This window comes from Otolemur garnettii, unplaced genomic scaffold (genome assembly GCF_000181295.1).
Source record: "Otolemur garnettii isolate 467f Iridium unplaced genomic scaffold, OtoGar3 scaffold00002, whole genome shotgun sequence".
Classification (NCBI taxonomy): domain Eukaryota; kingdom Metazoa; phylum Chordata; class Mammalia; order Primates; family Galagidae; genus Otolemur; species Otolemur garnettii.
Window position 1 is genome coordinate 44306761 of NW_003852397.1, and position 14759 is coordinate 44321519.

The following is a 14759-nucleotide window of genomic DNA, read 5'->3' on the forward strand; positions in this document are numbered from 1 at the left end:
AAATTCAATGATAAAAGTTACAATGAGTAAGATTTTAAAAAACAATCTAAAGCCAGTTAATGACCAATACCCTGTTTTCAAAAAAGAGACCTATTACACTTTAAATACTTTGTAAAAATGATTAAACCATTTAAAGGAAAATAATTATAACATGCTTTTAAGCTTTTAAACATTTTGTTGAAATATATTGTTTAAAATGTGATTCTTAGCCCAAACACAGTGGCTCAGGCCTTAAATCCTAGCAGCACTCTGGGAAGCCCAGGCAGGAGGATCATTTGAGGTCAAGAGTTCAAGACCACCCAGAGCAAGAATGAAACTCCATCACTACAAAAAATAGAAAAATTAGCCAGACATGTTGGTGCACACCTGTAGTCCCTTTACATGGGAAGCTGAGTTAAGAGGATCACGTGAGCCCAGGAGTTTAAGGTTGCAGTGAACTATTATGATGCCACTGCACTATAGCCAGGGTAACAGAGCAAAATCCAGTCTACAAAAAAATAAAGTAAATGATGCTTAAGGTAATAAACTAATATTTGACCCCTACCCATAGAAAGAGTTTCATTTTCTATTTCCTCAATCTGTACACTAACTCTTTTAGAATTCGAATATGTAGGATACTCCATAAAAACAGGCTGATTATTAATAGCAAACTTCCAAGGGGCATATTTAGCATTTTACACAAACTATATTCTTTTCCCTGATCATAAAAAGCCCCATGAGATAAGTTTAACATAGGAATTACAATTTCACAGCAAGAAAAGTGAGATTCAAAGACGTTAGAGACCCAAGGCTACCTGATGGCAGATGAGGGATAAAGAACCCAAGTGTATCTGAAACCCAAACACATACATCTAAGTTAAGCCACCTCTGAATTATACGCTGTTTTGAAAATGAGGGTTTGAGCTGTGGCTATTTACCAAATTTCCTATTACTGTACAAAACAGCTCAATAAAATAAAAGGAAAGGCCAAGTGAAGGCCAAATTTAGTCTGAATGAATCCCTTATGCCTAACAAAAGGGAGACCAACTTGCCCAGATACAAACAGAGTCATAACAGAACCTTATCCTGAGGATATTACTAATGGCATGTGCAAAAATGGAGAAGGAAGTTTCTCCTGGACATGTTATAAATAATGTCATTTGGGAATAATTATGAGCAAACAAAAATAAGTACAAAATATTACTGAAAAGACTCTACTGAGTCAGTGCATTAGCTGGTTACAGCACCTGTACAAACACTTACACATGGGTTGGTAAGTTAGGGAAGCAGAGTCCAGGAAAGAAAAGGGTCCACAAACCTTAAAATCACAAAATTAGTAGCAGATGAACAGAAAAATTTCTATTATGTAAGTAATAATTTGAAACAATAAAACAGCATGATTTCAAGCCAATATATATCAGGGTTCACATCTGGAATTTGAAATCCCTTTTCTTGCCATTGGTAGTTGTATAATCATGTACATTAAAAGTCACTGCTTTTCATGAAGCAAAAATTACATTGAGAATTAGTCTATACAATACCCACTGTTTTCCATCAATTTAAATATATTTAAAACTGGTTAAAATAAAACAAATTTTCATAAGTTGTCCATTTTAATTTACCTAATATTTATTTCCCTAAAATTTTATATCAGAGCAAAAAAAAAAATCGGGCGGCGCCTGTGGCTCAAAGCAGTAGGGCACTGGCCCCATATGCTGGAGGGGTTCAAACCCAGCCCTGCTACCGCAAAAAAAAAAACAAAACTTACTTTGGAATCAATTCAAGTTGCATTTATTGTATTTTCTCTATATTCCCACTCAATGGAACCAAAGAAAAACATTCTCTTATCCAGCAAGGTGGTTCATGCCTGTAACCCTAGCACTCTAGGATGCTGAAGTGGGAGGATCACTGGAGCTCAGGAGTTCAAGACCAGCCTGACAAGAGTGAGACCTCATCTCTACTAAAAATAGAAAAATTAGCTGGGTGTTGTGGTAAGCACTTATAGTCCCCATTACATGGAAGGCTGAGGCAGGAGATCACTTGAACCAAGGAGTGTGAGGTTGCCATGAGCTAAGCTAAAGCCAAGGCACTCTAGCAAGGGCAGCAGAGTGACACTCTGTCAAAAAAAAAAAAAGTTCTTTTCTATTGGCACTTCTATCAATCAAGGTAGAAGCCTTTTTCTTATTGGTTAACACCACACATAAAGGTACATAATTTATTACTTGACTGATTAAACAACAGTAGTATATTCAACTTCAAATCTTATGAATTCGTAATATCATCCTTTAATTCACTTAACAAACATTTATCGAATGTTTTCTACTTATTAAACTCTAAATTTACTGAATGTTTTCTACCTCTTAAACCCCAATCAAGAATTTATCAATGATGCCAGGCAAGATGGCTCATGACTGTAATCCTAGCACTCTGGGAGGCCAAGGCGGGTGGATTGCCTAAACTTATGGATTCAAGACCAGCCTGAGTAAGAGCAAGACCTCCTCTCTAAAAACAGCCGGGTATTGTGGCAGGCTCCTGTAGTCCCAGCTGCTTGGGAGACTGAGGCAAGAGAATCACTTGAGCCCAAGAGTCAAGTGAGCTATAACACCATGGTACTCTACGGAGGGGGACAAAGTAAGACTCTGTCTCAAAAAAAAAAAAAAGAACTTATCAATAACTCAGAAAGATTCTACCCCCAGCCTTCAGGTAATGTGAAAGAAGAGAGGCAAAATAAGATATTTAATTTCTATAATATTAGCAAATTAATTCACAGAAGTTACAGTAATAGTTTTGAAATGCAGAGAAAAACATAATTAATTGAGAATTATCTGAAGCAAAAAGAACTTTCAAATATTCACACAACTAAAACTGTCAAATATGAGTAATATTAAATGGTATGAACAAACAGGAATCTTTCATTACTCCAGACTAATGAGACAAAGGGACAAATAGTAGATGGCAAAAAAAAAGGTGGGTTAAAATCTCAGCTGACCCTCTTAATAACCACATGGCCTGGAAATTTTTAGAAAACTTCTCTCTCAGCTCATTAGTTTCATATGTAAAACAGAGGGATGATAAGTGATTAAATATGATATCCAATAAAATGCATGGCTAAAAGTAGTTACTCTAAAAAGTTAATTACCAGTTCTTTGCTAAATTTCAACACAGCAAAGGACAAAACCATAAATCCTAAATCAGGATTTGCATCAACGTGAGAAACAGAACGTTCCTCCTCTTGCCCGATTAGAGGTGCTAGGATTAGAGGAAGAGTGTGGTAGAACCCTCAGTGGTACTTCATTATTACAGCCAAGGGGCCATAAAGTCTCAGAATAACACTGAGGTTTTACACACAAATACAGATAAAAAGGGCAGTGCCTGTGGCTCAAAGGAGTAGGGTGACAGCCCCATATGCTGCAAGTGATGGGTTCAAACCCAGCCCCGGCCAAAAACTGAAAAAAAAAAAAAAAATACAGATATAAAAATATTTTCAAGAGATGAAAAAATGATCATCTACCTATTCCCAACCATTGGCTTCCAAAGTGTATCTAAATGGAAATCATTTCTTGTATTCTTATTACTTTTTTTTTTAATGAAGGGACAGACATTGCACAAGGGATACGTGCAACAGCATGAAGCCTCTACAGTTACACTGCTGTCTTTCCACAGCAGTGCTGGGCTGTACTGCATGACCATTCACAGGAAACTCAAGGAAAACAATGTGAATGGTACCCTTGATACTGTGCTACATAATTTTCACAAGCATAACTAACCCAGACAACTTTTCGTAACTATTTAAGATCATCAAGTGAATGGTCAGTACAAAGATGACAAAGGAAAACTCTAGGTTTAAAAATCTGTATAACTGGCCAGGTATGGTGACTCGGGCCTGTAATTCAGCATTTGGGGAGGCCAAGGCAGGAGCATCACTTGACAACAGGAGTTTGAGACCAGCCTGAGCAACTGATAACAAAATCTCATCTCTTAAAAAAATAGGGAAAACAAAAAAAAAAAAATTAGCTAAGTGTGGTGGGGCAAGCCTGTAGTCCCAGCTATCTGAGGCTGAGGCAGGAGGATTACCTGAGACAAGCAGTTTGAGGCTGTAGTGAACTGTGATGACACCAGTATGCTCTAGCTCAGGCAAAAGAGACCCTGCCTGAAAAAAGAAACAAAAAAACAAAAAACAGTATACCAAGCAGTTACTTCCCTAATACCTAAGGTGCTTCAGTTGTAGCAACAGCTCTCCTGTGTCTTCTTACAGGCTGCCTTCCCTTTACACCTCACTGGATAGAAAGGGGTTGAAAGCAAGAGGGTGGAGAGGACATCAGTAACATTCTAACTAAAAATTTCCCAAGGATTCATGTACTCAATATGTAATCAGGCATTTAGTGTGTGATTTTACTGATAGGTGTGTATTAACAACTTTTGTACTTATGTGGCATATTATAAATATTAAAAATAGTTTTCATAATATATTTCAAAAATATAAAAATATTTTATTTTTCGTATTTATAACATGCAAAATTAGATACTTTGTATATATTAGACATCAGCAATCATACCTCTCTCTCTCATGAAATGCTGATATTTTAGTCTGTGGTTTAAAGCAATTACTATAAGAAATCATCCTTTATTCTACTGCCTGGGTAATACATTTGCATGGGTCAAAAATGAAAGCTATACATAAAAGTATATATTGAAGCTCTGCTACAACTCCTGTCCATTTTCATTAGTCTCCTATTTATCTTCCCAGTATGTATGCACAAATACTAGCAAATACAAACCTATATTCTTATTTATTTATTTACTTATGTGGAGTCAGAGTCTCACTTTGTTGCCCTTGATAAGTGCCGTGGTGTCATAGCTCACAGCAATCTCAAACTCTTAGGCTAAAGTGAACCTCTTAAATCAGCCTCCTGAGTATCTGGGACTGCAGATGCCCACCACAACACCAGGCTATTAGCTCACAGCAATCTCAAACTCTTGGGCTAAAGCGATCCTCTTAAATGCCCACCACAACACCAGGCTATTTTTAGAGACCAGGTCTCACTCTTCCTCAGGATGGTCTTGAACTCCTAAGCTCAGACAACCTACCTACCTTGGCCTCCCAGAACAACAGGATTACAAGCATGAGCCACTACACCCAACAACTTTGCTACTTTTAAGTCAATTTATCCTAGAGATCCCTCCGTATCAGTACAAAGAAAGCCTCCTCATTCTTTTTTTATAGGTCCAGTATCCCACTATGTGGCTATACAATAACCAGTGCCCTATCAGGTTGCTTTTACAGCATATTCTCAAGTGATACATTTTCAAATCCCTCCTGTTACTGTAACAAAGTGAATTCTAATTTACAGAGGAAAAAGTATATTTTAAAAGGGCTTATACGGCTCAGCACCTGTAGCTCAACGGGCTAAGGCGCCAGCCACGTACACCTAAGGTGGCAGGTTCGAATCCAGCCCGGACCTGCCAAACAACAATGACAGCTGCAACCAAAAAAAAAATAGCCGGGCGTTGTGGCAGGCGCCTGTGGTCCCAGCTACTTGGGAGGCTGAGGCAGGAGACTCGCTTGAGCCCAGGAGTTGGAGGTTGCTGTGAGCTGTAATGCCACAGCGCTCTACCCAGGGGGACAGCTTGAGGCTCTGTCTCAAAAATAAATAAATAAATAAATAAATAAAAGGGCTTATACATCAAAATCAGAGGACTTGCTTTCTTACATCCATAATCTCGTATCAGTGACATGCTACTCATATTTGGTAAGAGCCATCGGGAATTGCTACCTCACACTGCTGCGTTCTTTTCCCATCTAAGTTTAATGTATTTATAACAGATTTCTCAGATCCTTTAATATATTTTTATGCATTATGAATCTCAAAATGTATGTGTCAGATCTCCCAAACTTTTTTGGATGCAGAAACTCCTACAGGTTTATAATAGTATTCTGGGAAACAAACTGTAAAAGAATGTTAAATGGGGGTGAATGTAGTAATTATTGTCAGCTATTTAAGCTAACAATGAACTTTCCGAGGAACTTTATGAACTTTCAAGGAAAACACCAAACTAAGCTGAGCTAATTTTCACAACACATTCTTTAGCTCTTTCTTGAATTTCAAGCCCCTTTGAGATCTGAATGTAAAGCTACTTGACCCTGTAGCATACAGGAAAGATTTATGCAAACACAAAATTTTTCGTAATTTCTGAGGATTTACGGCCCTCTAGAGCGGTCCATCCACCAATCCCCTGGTCATCTCTATTCTTTAGGCCAGGCAGGCTGGCTAATGCCTATGTTCCTAGCCCCCTGGGAGGCTGAGGTAAGAGGATTGCTAGAAGCTTAGGAGTTCAATACCAGCCTGAGCAAGACAGAGACCCCATCTCTACTAAAAACAGAAAAATCAGCCAGGCTTCATGGCAGGCACCTATAGTCCCAGCTACTAAAGAGGCTGAGGCAGGAGGATCACTTGAGCCCAGGAGTTTAAGGTTGCTATGAGCTGGGCTGCTCCTGTGGCACTCTAACCTGGGGCAACAGAGTGAGACTCTGTCTCAAAAATAAACAAATTAATTAATTAAATTTAAAAAGAAAATAAAAGCAATTTTATTTATGGCAGCATTAATATTCCAAATAGTAGGACAGAACCCAGAACACTTCTCATGCAACGCTAATGAAAAAAATCAGAGAATTCACCAAGAAGTATACCTTGGTGCCAAGCAAAGTACACTCAAAGGGGTCATGTTTAATACTTATTAATATTAAGCAAAGTAAATTCTATTAAATAACTGTGGAAATTGTTACAAGGGGTCTGATTTTTATATAAGTGTCTCTTATCATAAATAAATAAATTAGATTCTTAGAGAAACAAGAAAGTTGGTCTTTAATTCACATTATACCATACAGAATCTTTATAGCAAAGATTTTTTAGAATGCAGTATATTTCACATTTGACAGCAACAGCTACTAGAAATATAATTTTGCTGCAAATATGAATGTGTCAATGTGAGTTTTCACAAGACAGGAAAACAAAAATCTGGTACTTTTAATGTAGATCAAAAAAATAAATAAAACCCAGGTACTATTTTACTTTAGTCAGAGAAATGAATAGGATGGAAGAGTTATTAAATTAGAAGGATGACCCATCCTGAAGCTCAACAGGCTTCTCTCATCAAGCTTTGTGCTAAAGCCTGTCTGCCTAAAAAAGGAGGCCCATGAATGGATCAATAAATTGTGGTATATGTACACTATGGAATACTATGCAGCCCTAAAGAAGGATGGAGACTTTACCTCCTTCATATTTACATGGATGGAGCTGGAAAATATTCTTCTTAGCAAAGTATCTTAAGAATGGAAGAAAAGGCTCGGCACCTGTGCCTCAAGTGGCTAAGGTGCCAGCCACGTACACCCAAGGTGGCAGGTTCGAATCCGGCCCAGGCCCGCCAAACAACAATGATGGCTGCAACCAAAAAATAGCCGGGTGTTGTGGCAGGCACCTGTGGTCCCAGCTACTTGGGAGGCTGAGGGAGGAGACTTGCTTGAGCCCAGGAGTGGGAGGTTGCTGTGAGCTGAGATGCTATGGCACTCTACCCAGGGGGACAGCTTGAGGCTCCTGTCTCAAAAAAAAAAAAAAAAAAAGAATGGAAGAAAAAATACCCAGTGTACTCAGCCCTACTATGAAACTAATTTATAGCTTTCATAGGAAAGCTATAACCCAATTATAGCCCAAGAATATGGGGAAAGGGAGAGGGAGGGGGGCAGGATGGGTGGAAAGAGGATGATTAGAGGGATCATGCCTATGGTTCATCTTATAAGGGTACACGTGAATCTTTCTAAATGTAGGATATAAATGTCTTAACACAATAACTAAGAAAATGACATGAAGGCTATATTAACCAGTTTGATGAAAATATTTCAAATTGTATATAAAAACAGCACACTGGGCTTGGTGCCTGTGGCTCAAGTGGCTAAGGCGCCAGCCACATACACCTAAGGTGGTGGGTTCGAATCCAGCCCATGCCCACCAAACAACAATCATGGCTGCAACCAAAAAAATAGCCGGGCGTTGTGGCAGGCACCTGTGGTCCCAGCTACTTGGGAGGCGGAGGCAGGAGAGTCGCTTGAGCCCATGAGTTGGAGGTTCCTGTGAGCTGTGATGCCACGGCACTCTAACAAGGGAACAGCTTGAGGCTCTGTCTCAAAAAAAAAAAAAAAAAAGCACACTGTACCCCATGACAGTATCAATGTACACAGCTATGATTTAATAAAATACTAATAATTTTTTTTAAAAAATGGTGCCTGCTGTAATCACGGAATAGGAGCCCTATGACATCCCTCTTCTCTCACTTCTCTGACACAACTTCCTCCCTGACCCACTAGGGCAAATATTAAAAATTGCTAAGATTTTGAAAAAGATGTTTTTTAGGTCAAGGTAATAACCCAGTGGCCAAAGTACCATAGGATACAATATTCTAATCTAAATTGTATTTTAAAAAATGTGTTTCCTAGAAATACATTTCTTAGAAAACTCTTTTAAACAGAAACATCTCCAGGACTATCATGGAACTTGATGGGTGGAAGGTTTACTATGCATACATTTGTTTTATAGGTATCTTCTCAGTGTAAATCTATTTCCAATGGTATAACCATTTATAAAATTCCTGATCAGAGATAATAAGCCACTCGACAGCTTATCCAAACTGGGCAATCTCACAGAAAAGCAGCAATACAGTCCTGGAATCCAAAGAGATAGAGAAGATGATTTTCTACACCGCTTGAGATGTGAACAGAATAAGAATTAAATTATGCTATGCTAGTCCACATAACATTCTCTCCAAAAGAAAAAAAGAGCATTTAAAACATTATGGCATCTTTTCTATTTTATTATGAAAGGTGGATTACACCTTAGCCTTCAACACTGGTTTTTTAAAGTGCTTAAGTAAACTTATTAAAATCCAAACTATGGCTTAGTAAAAATTAAAATGTTTTAGAATATACTTTTGGAAAAAATCTGAAAATCTGCTTATAACAGCCAAACTAGAACGTGTCTATACTGGCATACTAGCCTCAGATAAAATGCAAATAAGTCTGTATCATAACCACCTTATCTTCCTAAACCAAGTACTGAAAGGAAGCATAAAAAAGAAAAGAAAAAGCAGTAGGCCATTCTCACATAGTAGTCACTTGAAAATGGCTAGCCCATGGAAGAAAAGAGTCATGGCTAGCCCTCTGCACTCAAGAAGGCTGTTAACTACAGTACTGCCAAACACTATCATAACACTGTGTCAACCACAGACGCCTTGGTGGTTTATAATTATTCTAAGTACAAATAATCTTGAATTTCCCCAAATTGTAAAATGCAACAAAATATGCAAAAGTGTTAACTAAACAAAAAGAGGCAAATTTCACTGTAAGCTAGAATAGCTTTATTACTGATACGCACTTATTGCAAAACTAAAAACACTATATGCATAAAAAGTAGTAACTACAGAAGAAGCTATACCAACAAGAGGAAACTATGGTATGTGTCAGAAGCTACAGTGATCTATGACTAACATTCAACATTAACCCTATGAAGTACCATATGCACCTTTATATAAACAGCCCATACTGTCAGTTGCAGATGCTATCCTCTTTAACTTCGTATTTGTGGTAAGATACAGTAAAAAGGGGGAGGGAAAGAGGAAGAAAAACAACCCATTACAGGATGTTGACAATTATGACTACCAAAGTTTTAGAATAGATTGGTTAGCACACCACATACCAAAACAATATACCAGGTTCCTCCACCATCAGGTTACTTTGGCTTTCGATTTTAACCTACACTCAACCAAGAGTCTAGAATAATCTAATTTTCATACCTTAATCTCTCTTGGAAGAAAACCTGTGTACTTCCCAGTCTCAATGAGCTGACAAAATAATTCTTCAGTATAATTCCACTGTCCTACAGTTTCATTTGGACAGATGACAGATTTGCTCTCTCTTCATTATGATTCCATGAATTGTGGCCCAAAGATACCTAGGATAAGGCAAAGCCTGGGTGCAGTGGTTCACACCTATAACTATAGCACTTTGGAAGACCAAGGCAGGAGGACTACCTGAGGTCGAGCATTGGAGACCAGCCAAAGCAAGAGTAAGATACCATCTCTACAAAAAAATAAAATAGAAAAAATAACAGGGCCTAGCGGTACATGCCTGTAGTCCCAGATACTTGGGAGGTTGAGGCAGGAAGATAGCTTAAGTCCCAGAGTTTGAGGTTACAGTAAACTACAGCGATACCACGGCACTCTAGCCCAGGAGACAGAGCAAGACCCTGTCTCAAAAAAAAAAAAAAAGGCAAAAAAGTAAGGATACGGGGAAGGGGAAGGGAGAGGGAATGGGTGGAGGGAGGGGGATTTGAGGGTTCACTTCTGTGGTTCATCTTACAAGGGTACAAGTGAATCTTTCTATGAGTAGAATATGTTTTAACACAATAACTGAGAAAATTACGTGAAGGCTATATTAACCAGTTTGATGGAAGTGTTTCAGATTGTTTGTGAAAACCCCACACTGTACCCCAGAAGTGCACTAATGTACACAGTTACTATTCAATAGAAAAAAAAAAAAAGGCAAAAAAGTAACTGAAATCCTAATATGTCTGGCATATCTCTAGAGCTATCACAGATACATACGAAAAACTTCTATTTGATAATCATCACTAAATTCATATTGAGTTGTGAGTATCTTTCATTTATTCTAATCATTTAAAAAAATTCTAACAGATTCATGAAATGTTTTAACTGACACTGGCAAACAGAATTAGCAAGAATGTAAATGCTATCACTATGTTCTCTCTACATGCCAAAATAAACTCAATGAAGGAAGGACTCTATTACTTGCTTATATGTCCAGTGCCTGGCACCTCGGAAACTAGGAGATAACAAATATCCATAAAATGAATGAAATCATATAACAAAATCCACTAAACAGTCTCAAAATTCCAGTAGTAACAAAATTGTTACTTCTTTAAGATCACTTACTAGCTTAGGAACCTTCTCAACAGCGCTATTTGTAACAGAACTTAACATATACCAACATAAGACCAACAAATCACGTCCAAGTGAGGTACACCCTATTACTGAGTTTTTATATAAAAGCAAAACACAATTTGCATTTTTGTAAAATAAATGACTTTCCTCTATCCCAACACCATGATCAGTGAAAACTACAGAATTTTAGGAAAAGAAGAAACCTTGGAGCCTAAATTATGAAACAGCTGGGCTCCAATTTCAGAGTAATATAAACTGCCACCAATTTATTCAAACTCTTTTGCATAATCACAAACCTAAGATGGTATTTTATGAGTATTAATTTTATTCTACTTTTTTGGCTATAGTTAGTAGTCTACCATGAGTCAGAAAAAAGTTACGACTGACAAATATAGTAACCTTTCATTTTTATAGCTTGCATTTACCAGAGAAAAATGAGCGAGCAAAGATTTAACTTTGTTGATGCCAGCAGTTCCTCTTTCCAGTTTTCAAATCATAATGTTGTCTTCTACAGCAAACACTGTGCCCATTCTCTCATTCTATTCTTAGACTGTATGTTACCTTATGGCATTTGATTTCTATTATTGATTTGTATACATTGATCGTAGCTAATATTTATCTTTCCAAAGATTTAGGAAGTATACCCTTCCAAGGTGCTCCACTACCATGCCATTAACAGCAGTGTGAAATAATTCCTTTGCCATCCGTCTTCCTCTCCTGAATACTTCTATTAGAGTAGAGTTGGTACTGTCTTATTGGATACTACAGAATGGGTTTTAAATCAGTGTTATTATAGTGTATGAATGGAGGGCAATGACCTTATAATTTGCTGCTTCTGCTAGCTAAGTACACAAAATTTGAGAACTCATCACAGTTATGGAAATTCAGATGCTTTTTACTGCTCAACTGAAAATCTGCAAATAATAAATTTAAGAACAGACAACACTGTATTGAACACACACTATTAGGGTAGATGTTATAAAACACTGCTCAGAGGCCACACAAAGAATTACAGAAAGTTCCTTACAATAGGTTTCCCACTGATCTTCCCAATGACACCTGCTAAATGACTTTACTGTCTGAGACTTAACTTCTTTAGAGAAATTCAGATGAATACATTGAAATAATGACTACTTTCCCGGGAGTTAACAATAACCTTAAATTTTAAAAGGGGAAGGAACAGGTGTTTTAAGGAAAACTCCTCAATAAAAACACGATAAGCAATTTTCCTGTTGTTAAAGACTGGAAAATTTTCCATGCAACTTTCCTAACCTTGCTCGTCACAGAGTAAAAACTGGAAGTAGGAAAATTTATAATTTCCATCTCCTTTGAGTCACAAACTAGGAAGGGAGAAAAGAGTCACAACCGTGGGGACACATGTGCTCTACACGAAAGCAGGAAGTCTGTTTCTTGAGCATGGCCACTCATCCATCACTACAAATGAGAACACTGGCCTTTTGAATGTCCATCCCCACTCCCCGCCAACCCTGAAACCAAAGCCAGGAAACGTGATTTTTGCTAGAATGGTGAAGAAAGGAACAGCAGAGGGTTTCAGACACCCCTCACTTTCTACTTGGCCTGCGGCAGGAGGATACAACTCGGGTCCAAGCCGTACGAGGAGGCAGACTTGGCAGGCAACAGCGAAAAGCAGCCCTGGCCGCACAGGAAGGCGGCTAGTCCACGCGGCCGGAGAACTCACCGAACAAAGCACACCGCGGGCCGAGTGGGGAGACTCGGAAAGAGGGGGAAAGATTCGCACCAGCTCTTCACCACTGTCTGGGCTAGAGACAGGTGGAGCCGCGGTCCTCCTTAAAAGGAGAAGAAAGATGTGTTTTCGAGGGGCTAATCTGAACAGCGCCAAGGCAAGTGGAACCGGGACCCGGGCTGGTGAGAACGCTGGGAAGCAGGGGAGGCCAGCGCTGCGGAAAGGAAGGGAAGATGCTTGGGGTTAAAAGAGGCCCCTGCCGGGATGCCGGAGCCTCGCTCGAGCCAAGCCGAGGATGCCCATGAAGCTCAGCCGGCCGCCCCGACTCGGGCCTCCCCGGCGCCGCCGCCCGCCCCCTCGCCCCCGCGCCCCAGGCAGCCACACAAAGGGGATGGCAGGCGCGCCGCGGCCGGGAGGTGGAGGGAAGCCGAGCCCGGGTCGAGGTGGCTGAGACGCGACGCCCGCCGTGTCCCCGCCTTTGTCTGCCTTGCTCCGCACCCTCCTTCCCCCAGCCCAGGAGCCCCTCCGCCGCGGCGCCCTCACCCTGCTTGTTACCCTGGTGAGTAGCGGTCTCATCTGCTCGCCGGCCCCATCCGCCTCCATGGCCGGCCGGCCAGCCTGCGGCGGCCGCTACGGTGCTGCCCCGCGCGGTCTGCCAGCTGCTGCCGCTACCGCCGAGACCCCGGAGAGGGAGGGAGAACGAACGCGGGTCTGCGCGCGAGGTGCGCGCTCGTGGGGAGAGCCGGGCGCCGTGCGCGGGAGACGCGGGGCGTGCGTGTGCCCGCTGCGGCCACTGGCTGGCTTTCGCGGGGGAACGAGGCCGTGGCGTGGAACATGGAGCGAGGACTGAGCGAGCGAGAGGACCAAGCCGGGAGAAGGGAGCCGAGTAGGAGGAGGGGCTCCGGGGCGGGGCCGCAAGCCGTGACGCGCGCGCAGCCCGGGTCCCGCCCCGACACGCCCTTCGCGCCGCCTTCTCGGGTCACGCCCCCTGCCAGTTTGGCACCACCATCCTCCTCGACGCCAGCGGCCCTGCCGCGAGGCCACCGGGAGATGGGGCGGGAGGGAGGCGGGACTGACATTTGTTCCAGCCAATCGGCGGCGGGAGGGCTTTTCGCACGCCCCCTTTACCTCCAGAGGAGGCCCCGCCCCCTTTGTAGAAGCTTAATTAACCCAGAGTTACACTTGTATTTTCGGATCCGAAGCTCCCCTAACGTTGGGGCGTGGAGTGAGGAGTCACACCTCCCTTGGTCCCTAATCCCTTTCTTTAGAGGCAGGGGAAAAGGAGGACGCCACCCCTTTCAAGGACTCTTACGAGAATCTCCAAAGGAACTAACGGATCTTCACAACTCCTGCAAGTTTCTTTTCTCTCCAGCCAAGGAAACATGAATCCCAACTCGGGGACTGTGAAAGAGAAGGTACACCTGCCCTGGTATCCTCATGCTTGCCCGACTGACTGGACACCACAACAGTTCCCACACCTCTGAGTCCGCCCTGCAGGGCATCTCTCGAAATATCTATATCTATAACCGAGGGTGATGTTGATACCTGCCCCATAGGGTCACTGAAGGATTAAGTGGATTTCTGTTCATAAAAGTGCCTGGCTGCGGCATGCTTATTGCTGTCATTTTTGGTAACAAGGTTCTCGCGTTTAATAAAGATAACAAAAACTTTCGCTGGGAAGAGCTAAATCCGTGCTATGGAAGGAAATACATCTATACGTGCAGATACCTGCATCTCAATAGTATAAGGCTCATATCCTATCTATTTCCAACAAGGTATTAGTAAGGCTTTTTGTCAGCAGTAAGTAGCTAACTATTCTCTGTGACTTGTACCTTGTTTGGGCCCTATTCTCTTTTGTCCTAAATTTCCCAGAGAGTTACTACTAGCCTGGCTTATGTTGTTCACTTACTTGTATAAGAGCAAATGTATCCCTACTAATAATTGCTACCATTTAAAGAGGCTTACAATTAGACACTGACATTCTGCAAACATGCTTCATTTCTTTTTTTTTTTTCTTTTTCTTTTCTTTTTTTTTTTTTTTGAGACGGAGCCTCAAGCTATCCCCCTG

The 14759-nt window shown here is 40.9% G+C and overlaps 1 protein-coding gene across 4 annotated transcripts in view; it reads right to left on the reverse strand.

Moving 5' to 3' along the window:
- Window positions 1-13496, reverse strand: part of SLC4A7 (solute carrier family 4 member 7) — a 117576-nt gene extending 104080 nt beyond the window's left edge. For 3 of the 4 annotated variants that reach the window (XM_012804948.2, XM_003781759.2, XM_003781755.2), the window contains exon 1: window positions 13235-13496. In XM_012804948.2, coding sequence (XP_012660402.1) covers window positions 13235-13294 — 60 coding nt within the window. In that variant the 5' untranslated portion in view covers window positions 13295-13496. The remainder of the gene's footprint in view (window positions 1-13234) is intronic. The other variant, XM_003781758.2, reaches the window with a different exon arrangement.
- Between the last annotated feature and the right edge of the window lie 1263 nt (window positions 13497-14759).